Here is a 14,162-nt window from a genome sequence, read left to right as displayed (position 1 = left end):
ATATACAGTAGAAACGTACAGTACACATTGTACAGTTATTCCCATTTATATGTACATTTCAGGTTCTACTCTGTGGATTATGGTACCGGGATGTCAGAGCGGAGTTATCGATTGCAGCGTTTACACAGCAATAGTTGTATTTGTGTGCACAGCAGAAGGCTAAAGCTTTCATTGTTGTCTTGTTGTTGCTCCACAGAATGATTCAGTCTAATTATCTGTGTGGGCTGGGAGCTACACACAGCTTTCCCCTCCTCGTTGAGGCACACAATTAGTTAATAGCATTTCCCCTCCATTTCAATTCACATGTTGTGATTATTGTTGTTGTGATTGACGCAAAGGGCCTGGCTTTTTGCTTGTGCAATGTAAGTAGATTGGATTGGGTTTTGCTCTTCGTCACCTGATGTCAATTACCGAAGCTAGTGCATGAACAACGAGACAACAATGAAAGCTTTAGCCTTCTGCTGTGCACACAAACATAAATCTAATATAACTATAACTACACGCTGCAATCGATAACTCCGCTCTGACATCTCGGTACCATAATCCACAGAGTAGAACCTGAAATGTACATCTAAAAGTAATAGAAAAGTAATAGAAATGTAATAGAAATGTAATAGAAATGGCCAGTTATTCACTACAATGGAGAAGTCCCTTTTGTCGTGTGGACGGTCATTTCAGAAATGATTCTGGGAGAAAATGAGAGCGGCAAAGAGAAATAGAAGCTCTTAGAGAGAGCTCTTAGAGAGAGAGAGACTGGTAGACTGGATGCATTTTAGCAGAATAATAGAGTCATGTTGGAGAAAGAGCTTTACCATCTGTTTGCTTTGGTGTAGAAAAACAACCTTGTTTCACTTGTCTATATCAGTCTAAGCCAGGTAACATGATGATCATGAAGCTACTGTAAAAAAAAACTTTATTGGTCCAAATGATGCAGTTGTTTAATAATCAGTATGTTTTCCCGTGGGATTAACTTATTGCAAATCTATTTGTGTTCTTCCTGTATAAAAAAGGGACCGTATCCCGGTTACCTCCTCCCTGTGGAAATAACAGCTTTGCCATATGCTTTTTATTAAAACAATTACAAATTGCTATGGCAACCCAATCCGGGGCACATAAAGTCTCATGTAGCTTCTGTACTAATTATCTCTACATCAGTCACTTAAGAGACTGACATTTCAGGAGGTTGATGTTTTTGCGGCGGCAGGTAAAAATGTGTCGTTCTGCCCCTGAACAAGGCGATTAACTCATTGTTCCTTTCATTGTAAATAATAATTTGTTCTGAACTGACTTGCCTTGTAAAATGTCTTAAAAAATGACGTCTTTCTCGACAGGAAATTCTGTACGGTTAACAGTTTACAACCTACCTCAATCTAAAGATATCCTCCATCTATACACCTTTCAACAACAGCCGTGCATGGCTCAGTAGGTGAGTGTAGGCTGGGGGTCGGACTGTGGCTCGCCTCAAATGACAGAGTTCACTTAACAAGAGATCTGGAGCACTTAGGTCCTCTTCACCACTCCGTGTGAACTAATGATCAATTCGACTTGTGTACTAAGTGTGTATGTAATACTTATCTGCCACAACATCTGCAGTATTGTCAATGCAAATGTCTATTTTGTCCTTGGAGGACTTATTCAGATAAGCTAATGATAATGGGCTGCTTATGAAAAGACTTTCAAACTGTGACCTCGGTGTTTACGCACTACGCATCTAAAAATAAACGGAGATCATTAGTGTATTGATTGACAGGGTACGATCAGACCATCATCACATGTACAGTGAGAATAGGAAATTCTGTCTTGTCCAACTCAAACCACCCCTGTGTGGAAGAGCAGTGGATGAATAGATCAATTATGGAATTGAATTCAGTCAGTGGAATCATTTCCTATGAAACTCTATACAGCAGTGACCCAATGGACTTGATAGTTGGGGACAGGTGACAACGGACAGGCATTGGATTGTGGGAGACATCTGTGATCGGCAATTGTCTCTGCACAATGAGGGGCTGTGCTACACTACGGTCTACTTTGCCCTTTAGAAAGGGTGGAACAGAGGGTCAGGAGAAGGTACATTTATTTTATGGAGATGAGTTGTTCAACTCACTATGGAGGAATATATCATTCATTCATAAATGTTTACAGCTGTCCCAAATACACAACGGTGTTCTCTCTCTGAACAGAGTAAGCAGGTAAATAGCAGATAAATAGAGGTACATTTAAATCAAGCAAATCAAATTTGAACAAAAAAACTGAGTATGTTAAATACTCCCACAGCACCCTCCGTCCTCCCATAAAAATAAAGACGTCTATAAAGAACTATAACACCCTTGCCTTTTGTGAACTAACACTCGCGCTTGACTTTTTTTTGCTGATAGTGTCTGTGATGAAGACGAACACACTCAGTCGCTCTGGATAAGAGTGTCTGCTAAATGACTAAAACGCAAATAGAACAACACAACACAAATAATTCATAGCTGAAATGTGACTTGGGCATATCGCACCTGTATTCTTACTGCTGAAAGTACATGTGCCTGCACAGTTCAACAGATGGGAGCAGCTCTGAGAGGTGGTTGGTATTTCAGTAGAGTCTGACAGAATCAAAAGGCAGCTACTGAATCAGAAGCTCCAGCCTGTCCTGTGATTGGCTGGCGCTCTCTTTGGTTACATGGGCAGGAGGATGTGAGGATACTACACATGATGCTCATTTCCTATCCCCATTAGTGTCCCCAGGCGCCTGCTGGGGGGCCCCCTGGGCTGTGGGCCCCCATAGAGTGAACTGGGTCCCCTCTTCTCTCCTATCACATCCACCAGACTTCACAGGTCTAAACTTCAAAGCCTGCTCTGATGTCCCTGCAGGCTGCTGTGGGTGGGTTCTATGTGCTAGTTAGTTAGTTAGTTAGTTAGTTAGTTAGTTAGTTAGTTAGTTAGTTAGTTAGTTAGTTAGTTAGTTCGACTGAGACCGAGACAGACAGAGCTCTTTTTCAGACAGCTAAAGGATGGAATAGACCCTGAGAGGAGAAAATGAGTGGGAGGAGAGAGAGATTCAGAAAGAAACCTGAAATCGACTGAATCCCTGACGCTATATTCCACCTTCATAGATGGCTGTATTCAACACAAGCTTGATTGTTAATTACATAGCCTAATTCAGCATCCAGGGGCAAGGACATTCATCCATTTAATGTCTGAGTCACACAGTGTACTCGAGGGACAGAAATAATTGGTTGACCACTTATACAGCAATCATTACGCAGACAGAGTTAGGGTACAGTACATCGTGTCTCTAATTTTCTCTCCTTGCTTTCCACAGACAGCAACTTCCTTCTTGGGAATGCCCAGGGTCGCCAAGGTTACCCCATCGTGTACTGCTCGGACGGCTTCTGCGAGCTGACGGGGTTTGTGCGCACTGAGGTGATGCAGAAAACGTGCACGTGTCGCTTCCTGCACGGGGCGGAGACCAGTGAGAGGGTGAGGCAGCAGGTGGACAAGGCCCTGGAGGGACAGCAGGAGTACCAGGGGGAGGTGTGCTTCTATATGAAAAACGGTGAGCATTCAGTCAACACATGGTGGCCCTCCATACAACATCATCCAACCAGATCTATCTTTTGAATGTATTTTTAGAACAATGGACAGAGGATGCAACATACACCAAGTTCACGTCTGCACAATATGAAGAGGGAGTCGAGTAAAATACAGTCCTCAACTCCATGTGTCATTATAATTGAACTCAGTGGTATTCAAAGTCATTTAAATTAAGAGTGCAGATTATTTAAGGGGACAATATACAAGCATTTTGAGAAAGATCCTTTGAAAAACACAATTTTTATTGAGTAAATGTATTTTGGTTCATTTTCATTATGATAAGAGATGAAAATGCAATGAATTGAAGGTTATTTGTTGATTTACAGATGTTGTAGGTTGTATTATTAGATTTTTGGGTGGGATGGGATTGGGTCATGAGAAATTATTGGGAAAAGAATGGGTTCCCCAGAAGTTTTAGCGGGACAAAATTGGGTCCCCGCTGAAAACATTTGAATATCACTAAATCTAACTTCTTCTGTAATGTTGCTTCCGCAGGGAAACCATTCTGGTGCCTTCTTGACATTGTGCCAATTAAGAATGAGAAGGGCGAAGTGGTTCTATTCCTTTTCTCCTTCAAGGATGTCACTGAGTCGTACGGAAAAAGCCACCAGCACAGCAACAGGAGAGGGGTGGAGGCCACAGGTATCCTACTAACTCTGCAACACCATGGCTTACAACTTTATTGAACCGTTTATCCTTTTATCCTACTATGGTACTTTCTACGATGATAGCATAAAAGGAAGGCTTTAAAAAGTGTAAAGACCCATTCTCATTATTGTCCTCATGTCATCAGGCATCTCAGAGGACGCACATCAGAGCAGAAAACGCAGCAGTTCCCACTTTTCCCAAGCCAGGGAGAGGGGAAGGACTGTCCTGTACCACCTCACCAACCAGTTCTCCAAGAGAGGCAAGGGGAAGCTGCCCAATGTGAGTTCCCCGGGATCTCACTGTACTGTACAGTAGAGTGTATTGACTCATTGACAAAAAGGACGTTTTTCTTTAGAGGAAAGGCATCATTTCATTATTTTACCAACTGCTTTCTGAAACATGACGTCATTTGTTTTCATACATGTACAATCACATTCTTACCGCATTCAAATGAAAACATATTTGAGCAGACGTGTTAGGGAGCATATAAGAGTGTGGTGACATTTACCTATCCATTTGAGGAAGGTTGAGCTTGGCCCAGATAGAGGAATTGATCAGGCAGCCTTTGAAGCTCCAGTCTGCTGTGTGTGGTCTTTGTAGTGCTGGTATATATATAGAGCAACAGAGAGACGCAGTGTGGCCTTTTGCAGATTGGGACATGGGAAAGCTGGGGTATCATCTCACTAATTAAAGGAAAGTACCGGAAGAGTGGGCACAGTATGACACAGCAGTGGACAGATAGAACCTAGGATTTTCAACCTTTTCCCTCTTCCTCTCTTAAACACGTCTTATATGAGCTAGTTGTTGTTTAAAGATACGTCAATTGTACCGTTAAATGCTGAGAGACTTAAAACTTTAAAATATCAATGAAATGTATGACAATTCACTCTTTCCGAATCCTACCTTTTACATACTTGATGGGGATCAGTTGTTTAAGATTTTGTAGAAAATGAGGTTACCATTGACAACAGCATGGGCTATGTGGCATGGTTTGAAAAAGTTTCTAACATGCGCTTTTGCTGTGACAGTTGTTGTTGTGCATCTAAATCCTCCAATTACCAAGTAATTATCTCCCATAATGTACCCAGCTATTATCCCACCAAGGGTTCCCACTTGGAGGTTCTGCTGACCTATTCAGCAGCCTCTCTAGTCATGTTGAAGAACGACAGAGGGAATTTACTTTCAGATCTCATTACCTCAAGGGATCTCCATAGTACCTCATCCATATTTCATCTCCCTCATACTGAGTCATTTATGGAGGATAAAGTCAGTGGTTCTGCATATGTGTCGAACAGAACATGTTGATAATGGTCTCTATCGGTCTTTCATGTATTGTCAAATGAGCTTCCATTTGATCCCCAGGCCTGTTAGAGTACCTGCTACTGTTTCTGAAGTTACTACTGCTGTGAGCCTATGGCCACGAATTGCATGATGGTTATTTCTGTCTTGAAAAGATGCCATTGAACCCTTAAGATGTTTCTTGATTTTTGTTTATTTGGGTAATTGCTTGACATTTTACTTCACTGTTAGGCGCTAGAAACACAATTATTTTGCTGCCCCCAGCTTTACCATCTGCTAAACTGTGTACGCTACCGATAAACTTTGATTTGATTTGACGTCCTTTTTTCCTAAAAGGAACATTTACTCCTCCTCTCTTGTGCCACAGAGGAGTTTGGATTGGGGCCAAGGGAGTGCAGACACTGATTTTGATGTAGCTAGGGCAATTAGGTGTCATTGCATTCTTGAGATGTTCTCATAAGTACAAGTGCCACTGTGGTGTCTTGGGCTTTGTCTGTGACCTGGGACCTATGACCTGTGACCCTTGGCCCCTGTCTCCCTGCAGAGTGTATTCCAGAAGCCCTCTCTCCCAGAGTACAAGGTGGCAGCGGTGCAGAAGTCCCGCTTCATCCTCCTCCACTACAGCGTATCCAAGGCCCTGTGGGATTGGCTGATCCTCCTGGCTACCTTCTACGTGGCGGTCACCGTGCCCTTCAATGTCTGCTTCGTCAGTCACCAGGACGACACTGACTGGGACTCCCGTAGCACCATTGCCAGTGACATCGCAGTGGAAATGCTCTTCATTCTAGGTAACATACTGTTGTGTAACAGTACTGAGAGTGGCAACATAGTACTCCAATGGTAAATGTCATATCACTCCGGTGGCTAAATGAATTGGCACCAGTATCTAGCTCCTCTGGTATATAGTTGATCAATAACAGTTCTTTCCTGCTGTGGCAGTGGGTGTTTCCTTGGAAATCGGTCACACTTGACTGTACTCGCTCACCCACCTGCATTACCAACTCATCATGGTGTCTGTGTCACCCCTGGTTACAGCTCCCATTTTGAGCCACAATTAGAGACTTCCTGTCTCCGATGGATGTGTGATCCTAAAACAGCTGTGATGGGGCTCAGGCTTTTTTAAGTTGAGGAAATGGTAATTATGTGCAGTGACATTCATGTACAAAATTGTCATCACATTGTGTGTTATTCTAAACCGCTGGTGTCATGCCATAATTAGCATTTACAGCTCACCTGGAAAAATGCTGGAACGTAATAGCCTATTCACTCACCTTACACACTTGTTGTGTAATTGAGTAAAGGATAAAATATTATTTTGCTCATGTCCTGCTGGGTTTGCTTTCTGTTCCTCCCCAGATATCATCCTGAACTTTAGGACCACCTTCGTGAGTCAGTCGGGTCAGGTGGTGTACGATGCCCGCTCAATCTACCTCCATTACTGTGGCACCTGGTTCTTTATAGACCTCATCGCTGCTCTGCCCTTTGACCTCCTCTACGCCTTCAACATCACAGTGGTGAGTTTGTATGGGTGTCATGGGCATTTGGCTTTGCGTGTGTATGCAGTTCCTTATCCTATCTTGAACAGACAGTGCTTGTTTGATAGCCCTTCCCAGAATAATCGTTTTCCCTCTTAAAATATGTTGTTGGTCTTCTTTATTTCCCCTGAGCATTGAATTGTAACGGATTAGGTCTTGCCACCTCCATGCTTTATTGACTGCTCCTTCCTTCTCTCCAGTGTCCCTCCCCCTATCCACTAGCTGCACTCCCCATCGCTCTCTCTCTCTCTGTCTCACTGTTAAAATCTCAGCCAATAGCCTTCTCACTTAATCTTACCTGGGCTTCTGAGATGTGATACTGTTCAACTACCCCTTTTTTCCACCAATCATTTGTTTCTCCAGCTTCCCAAGAGATGTGCTGTTCTTTACGGATGAATGCGTCTTTAGCCTCTGGGGGAAGTGGGATATTGGAGTGGTAGGAGGAATGTTTGCTCACTGCATCTCAGCTAGACCGTGTCCCTGGAGATATCATTTCAGTACAGAGGATAGATCGTCTATACTGTACATAATGTCTGACGACTTTAACCGGACTATGACTCAACCCTCTAACGTCTTTTGGCCTTTACACTTGTCACAATGCAAATGGTCATCTCTACATGAATCGTTGCATGTAAACATGTCCGTTACCTCCTGTCCAGACCTCGCTGGTCCACCTCCTGAAGACGGTGCGTTTGCTGCGGCTGCTGAGGTTGCTACAGAAGCTGGACCGTTACTCCCAGTACAGTGCTGTGGTCCTGACCCTGCTCATGTCTGTGTTCGCCCTGCTTGCCCACTGGATGGCCTGCGTCTGGTACGTCATCGGCCGCAAGGAGATAGAGAGCAGCGACCCTGTCACCTGGGATATAGGTGAGCGCCTGTTTGTTAGTGTTCGCGTGTGAATGTGTGTATATTGCGTGTGGTTGTTGCACCACTCTCACACAGTAGACACATCAACAGGACGTTTCCTTTTGTCGAGCACCTCGGCTTATTGTAGGAAGCAGCCATGTGTGACCACTATTTCCTCTACGTGTGTCTGTTACACAGTAACTCGTTTCACTTGCCTGATAGCTAGATGCTATGGCCCCCTTGCACCCTCGGTCCCTGGACAAGCCTAAATGCTTCTGAACTGGTCTCTCAGTCCATCACCCTCCATAACACCCTCCCAGTCAACCTCACAGCAAGTGTAGGTCACAGAGTAATGGACAGAGACTGTTTGGCTGGTCCCCCCTACAGTGACTATCTAATTTAACTCCCAGCAAGAATGCCTCACACTCTGTAATATCACCTCTGGATGGAAAGTCAAGCAGACACAAAGGAAAAAACAACCCCATCTCTTTCACGGGACTTCTATCAGATCCCTGTAATGCATTTTCCTTTTTCTCCTCCTCTCTCTTTGCCCTCCCTCCCTCCCTCCCTCCCTCCCTCCCTCCCTCCCTCTCTCTTACTTTTCCCCCCTCTCTCTTTCTCCCTCCCTCTCCCACTCTCTGTCCACCATGTCCTGCTGTACTCTCCAGGCTGGCTGCAGGAGCTCGGGAAGCGGTTGGAGACCCCGTACATCAACAGTACGATGGGCGGCCCCTCCATGCCCAGTGCCTATATCGCCTCCCTCTACTTCACCCTGAGCAGCCTCACCAGTGTGGGCTTTGGCAATGTGTGTGCCAACACAGATGCTGAGAAGATCTTCTCCATCTGCATCATGCTCATGGGGGGTAAGCTCATCTGCATCTTGCTCATGGGGATAAGTTCATCTGTATCATGCCCATGGGTGATAAGTCCATCTGCATCATGCTCATGGGGTTAAGTCCATCTGCATCATGCTCATGGGGAATCATTTCATCTGTTATATTCTCATGGGGATAAGTACATCTGCATCATGCTCATGGGGGATAAGTTCATCTGTATCATGCTCATGGGGATAAGTTAATCTGCATCATGCTCATGGGGATAAGTTCATCTGTATCATGCTCATGGGGGGTAAGTCCATCTGTATCATGCTCATGGGGGGTAAGTCCATCTGCATCATGCTCATGGGGAATCATTTCATCTGTAATATTCTCATGGGGATAAGTACATCTGCATCATGCTCATGGGGGGTACGTTCATTGGAAGCAAGGCAGTGTTAGTAGACATCTTGATACACAAGCTGTCTTATTAAGACTTCTTGAAAACACTTATTAAGATGTCTTCACAAATCTCTATAAAAAAAGACTTAAGGCATGGTGATGGCTTTGTATGACTCTCTTCTGCATATGTGTGTGCTTTGAGCTCAAATGAGTAATCTTGTAATACTCCTTGACCCCCATGTTCCCTGTTCCTCTTCCGACCTGCAGCCCTGATGCATGCAGTGGTCTTCGGTAACGTGACAGCCATTATCCAGCGCATGTACTCTCGGCGCTCGCTCTACCACACGCGTATGAAGGACATCAAGGACTTTATCCGTGTGCACCGTCTGCCCCAGCTGCTGAAACAGAGGATGTTGGAGTACTTCCAGACCACCTGGTCTGTCAACAACGGCATCAACGCCAACGAGGTGGGTCACATGACACATATGTATTTAACAATGGTGGTAACAAACTCCGGCCAATGATTACAACAATCCAATGCTTTCAAATCCCTGATGGGGAGTGGGCAAGTGCACACTTTAGGATAACAATGGACCATTGGGATGCAGCCATTAGGGTAGACAAACATACTGTACTGACAGACTGGTCTTTATATATTTTCAGATGTAAATAATTAGCCTTTCAGAAAGAGTACACCTTATGTTGGGAGTAGTTTTCGAAATAAATCTTTTCGAAAGAAATCTTTTGTATCCCTGCCAAGGTCTTTCGATCAGATGGTGTTGACAGTGTGGGTGTGTATTGTCACATTCAGACATGAATGGCCTCGTGGTCTAGTCGTGTCTCCGTATGGGATGGTGGATTCTAAATCAGACATGTCATTTTACATCTAGGTCATCTCCACCTTTATTTCCCAATCTTCTCTCAGTCTCTGCCCAATGAGGTTAGATTGGTTCTTTTAGAAAGTAGTCTTTTGTTCACAGTGATGGGCTTAGATCTAGTATTGCCTAAAAGTGCTCCCTATTGTAGGAACGACCTACAAAATTCCTTTCACCTTGATTCGGCAGTTTGGGATTGCAGTTGTTTCGATTGATTCTAGAGTATTATTTGTTGATATTGTGGTGTTGAGGTGTGGTTATTTTTTATTTATTTGTAATGCACATTTTTCTTCCTGTTTGTGAGAAGGTGTTTGTACTTAGGGCACCATTGTGAATGAGGCCAAGGTCTCATTTGGGCTACCCTGAATAAATACAAGTTCATAAATCATTTTAGGCTACGGCGATAGGATTAAACATGTTGGTACTCATTTACACCCTCTCGACATCAGCTTCATAATTTATTCTCCGCTGAAGGGGCGACAACAGACGCTACGAAGGATCCCGAGAACTTGCAAATGTATTACACCTCTTAGCTGGTGCTACTGCCAGGCTAGCGTTAGTGAAACAGACCAACAGTGCACATTATATGTAGAGATTTGAGTCATCTAAGAAGGCTTCCATGAAAACAACTACTGTACATTGAAGAGTGTAGCCACTCGCCAAAATGTAGCTAGAGTCCAACACAAAATACAAGGTATTGTATACTCACTGAGAATTGTGTGTGTTTCAACAACACATAGAATACATGTTTGTGAATAACTGTTGATTGGCTGTCCACACAGTGTTCATAGGCTTGAACTTGGTTTATACTGTCTCGTATCTCATATGACAAGAGCATTCCTTTAGCCTTGATCCTCGGACACCACTGTCCCTCTCTGGTACCTCTAATCTGATACAATCTGATCTGTAATCTGATACAAAACCATTGCATTGTGGGTGCTGAAGTCCTCCTTCTCTCCTCCTGTCAGCTGCTGCATGACTTCCCAGACGAACTGCGTGCGGACATCGCCATGCACCTGAACAAGGACATCCTGCAGCTGCCAGTGTTTGAGCGGGCCAGTAGGGGGTGTCTGCGCTCCCTCTCCTTGCACATCAAGACCTCGTTCTGTGCCCCGGGAGAGTACCTCATCCGCCAGGGGGACGCGCTGCAGGCCAACTACTTTGTCTGCTCTGGGTCTCTAGAGGTGCTGAAGGACGAAATGGTCCTTGCTATCCTGGGTACGTCTTAGACAACTCACTTCCCTGTTCTGGAGTACACTTTCTTTTTATAATTTCCTTTTTCTGTCTCTCGTGTCGGCGTTCCGTCTCTGTTATCAACTCTTTGGCCGCGTCTGAAGTGGAATCTGAATCCCTTTATAGTGGAATACTTTTGGCCAGAAAAGCAGTGCACTATACGGGGAATAGGGAGCTAGTTTTCTTTATCCATCAATTGTTATCCCAGCAATGTGGATGTTGTCGTTATAGTGTATGAGAGAAGCATCAAGTCAACTCAGATTATTAATTGGGTAATCTGTCTCTAGGCAAAGGTGATCTGATTGGGGCAGACCTGACAGCGCAAGACCAGGTGATCAAGACCAATGCGGACGTGAAGGCTCTGACCTACTGTGACCTGCAACACATCAGTGTCCGTGCCCTGAGGGAGGTCCTGGGCCTCTACCCAGAGTATGGCAATCGCTTCAGCTCTGATATCCACCACAACCTCACCTACAACCTGAGAGAGGGCAGCGAGGCAGAGGTGAGAACCACACATGCTCACTCAATCACTCACTCACTCAAACTTTACTCTGTGTGGCCTGTGTAAACTGTAATGGAATTGTGACTCATTCTGACTCACTGTCCAGGGGCTGACAAGGTTCTCACGGTCCCCTCGGCTCTCTCAGGTAAATGTGTGCCTTTTTATTACTATACTACAGATGGGGATTACTATGACCTATCAGTCTGCTACTGACAGATAACTCAGGGATGCTCCTACAGCCACAGCCAACATATCTACAAAGTCACAGCTTCACATTGTCAATTCAGAGCTCAGAACAATTCAGAGCTCAGCACATTTGTAGTCATAACCAGAATATTTTAAGCTAAATGTCCAAGTAAAATATTTACACCTTGAGATGTGAATAGGCTTTGTGACTCATCATTCCATTTTTCAAAGTGTTTATATATTGGTCTGGGACAGAGACATTTAAATGATTGAAGTTGATATAAGGGTTCTGGGCCCTGACCTGTTGCCCTTCCTTCTTAGGGGAACATATAACTTGATAAAAGGCTGCACGCAATGTTCTGATCTAGCCCATTCCCAGATAGAACTTCACTCTGAAAGAAGCATGATTGCACCTGTCACAGCCCCATTTTTCCACCTTTGTTGAGAGCTTAACAAAGGGCTGTCATTAGTGTGTCTCGGTATCTCTGTGAGGCTGATTTTGTACTCTTGTTTTTTTATATTTGAGTGGGTGTTGGACTAGGCATTTGCCTTTGTGTGTGTGACCTTGTGTGTGCACATGCATGTGTGTTCCTATGACATGCGAGTGTCCACGTGTTAATGTTTCTACATTGTGCGTGGGAGTTAACTGATTCTCTCAAAAATAATTTACCAGAATGTGAAAATTGTCTGGTAGCAATAAACGTAAAAAAATAAATAATAACCTGACAGAAAAAATGTCACTCTGAGGAATAACAATTATAAACCACAATGAGGTCATAACAGCTAAATAATCTGACTCCTACTGAAAATGCCAAGAAGGCAGTTCACCTCAGTGCACCTAATTTCCTATGTTTGCCACTAAGAGAAAGGAACAGCACTGACTCAAAGCAGAACAGCTACAGTGCCTTGCGAAAGTATTCGGCCCCCTTGACCTTTGCGACCTTTTGCCACATTTCAGGCTTCAAACATAAAGATATAAAACTGTATTTTTTGTGAAGAATCAACAACAAGTGGGACACAATCATGAAGTGGAACGACATTTATTGGATATTTCAAACTTTTTTAACAAATCAAAAACTGAAAAATTGGGCGTGCAAAATTATTCAGCCCCTTTACTTTCAGTGCAGCAAACTCTCTCCAGAAGTTCAGTGAGGATCTCTGAATGATCCAATGTTGACCTAAAGGACTAATGATGATAAATACAATCCACCTGTGTGTAATCAAGTCTCCGTATAAATGCACCTGCACTGTGATAGTCTCAGAGGTCCGTTAAAAGCGCAGAGAGCATCATGAAGAACAAGGAACACACCAGGCAGGTCCGAGATACTGTTGTGAAGAAGTTTAAAGCCGGATTTGGATACAAAAAGATTTCCCAAGCTTTAAACATCCCAAGGAGCACTGTGCAAGCGATAATATTGAAATGGAAGGAGTATCAGACCACTGCAAATCTACCAAGACCTGGCCGTCCCTCTAAACTTTCAGCTCATACAAGGAGAAGACTGATCAGAGATGCAGCCAAGAGGCCCATGATCACTCTGGATGAACTGCAGAGATCTACAGCTGAGGTGGGAGACTCTGTCCATAGGACAACAATCAGTCGTATATTGCACAAATCTGGCCTTTATGGAAGAGTGGCAAGAAGAAAGCCATTTCTTAAAGATATCCATAAAAAGTGTTGTTTAAAGATTGCCACAAGCCACCTGGGAGACACACCAAACATGTGGAAGAAGGTGCTCTGGTCAGATGAAACCAAAATTAATCTTTTTGGCAACAATGCAAAACTTTATGTTTGGCGTAAAAGCAACACAGCTCATCACCCTGAACACACCATCCCCACTGTCAAACATGGTGGTGGCAGCATCATGGTTTGGGCCTGCTTTTCTTCAGCATGGACAGGGAAGATGGTTAAAATTGATGGGAAGATGGATGGAGCCAAATACAGGACCATTCTGGAAAAAAACCTGATGGAGTCTGCAAAAGACCTGAGACTGGGACGGAGATTTGTCTTCCAACAAGACAATGATCCAAAACATAAAGCAAAATCTACAATGGAATGGTTCAAAAATAAACATATCCAGGTGTTAGAATGGCCAAGTCAAAGTCCAGACCTGAATCCAATCGAGAATCTGTGGAAAGAACTGAAAACTGCTGTTCACAAATGCTCTCCATCCAACCTCACTGAGCTTAAGCTGTTTTGTAACGAGGAATGGGAAAAAATGTCAGTCTCTCAATGTGCAAAACT

The 14,162-nt window shown here is 43.9% G+C and overlaps 1 protein-coding gene across 1 annotated transcript in view; it reads left to right on the top strand.

Annotated features, from left to right (window-relative positions):
* Positions 1-14,162, top strand: part of LOC110485164 (potassium voltage-gated channel subfamily H member 4-like) — a 29,592-nt gene that overhangs the window by 10,875 nt on the left and 4,555 nt on the right. The window contains exons 2-12 of the mRNA XM_036940964.1: positions 3,308-3,541; positions 4,075-4,221; positions 4,373-4,506; positions 6,071-6,314; positions 6,883-7,040; positions 7,721-7,928; positions 8,576-8,770; positions 9,392-9,591; positions 10,968-11,217; positions 11,520-11,734; positions 11,841-11,879. Coding sequence (XP_036796859.1) covers positions 3,308-3,541; positions 4,075-4,221; positions 4,373-4,506; positions 6,071-6,314; positions 6,883-7,040; positions 7,721-7,928; positions 8,576-8,770; positions 9,392-9,591; positions 10,968-11,217; positions 11,520-11,734; positions 11,841-11,879 — 2,024 coding nt within the window. The remainder of the gene's footprint in view (positions 1-3,307; positions 3,542-4,074; positions 4,222-4,372; positions 4,507-6,070; positions 6,315-6,882; positions 7,041-7,720; positions 7,929-8,575; positions 8,771-9,391; positions 9,592-10,967; positions 11,218-11,519; positions 11,735-11,840; positions 11,880-14,162) is intronic.

The sequence above is a fragment of the Oncorhynchus mykiss genome, chromosome 13 (assembly GCF_013265735.2).
Source record: "Oncorhynchus mykiss isolate Arlee chromosome 13, USDA_OmykA_1.1, whole genome shotgun sequence".
Taxonomy (NCBI): Eukaryota; Metazoa; Chordata; class Actinopteri; order Salmoniformes; family Salmonidae; genus Oncorhynchus; species Oncorhynchus mykiss.
Note: the sequence above shows the minus strand (reverse complement) of the source record. Positions and strands in the feature narration are given on the sequence as shown.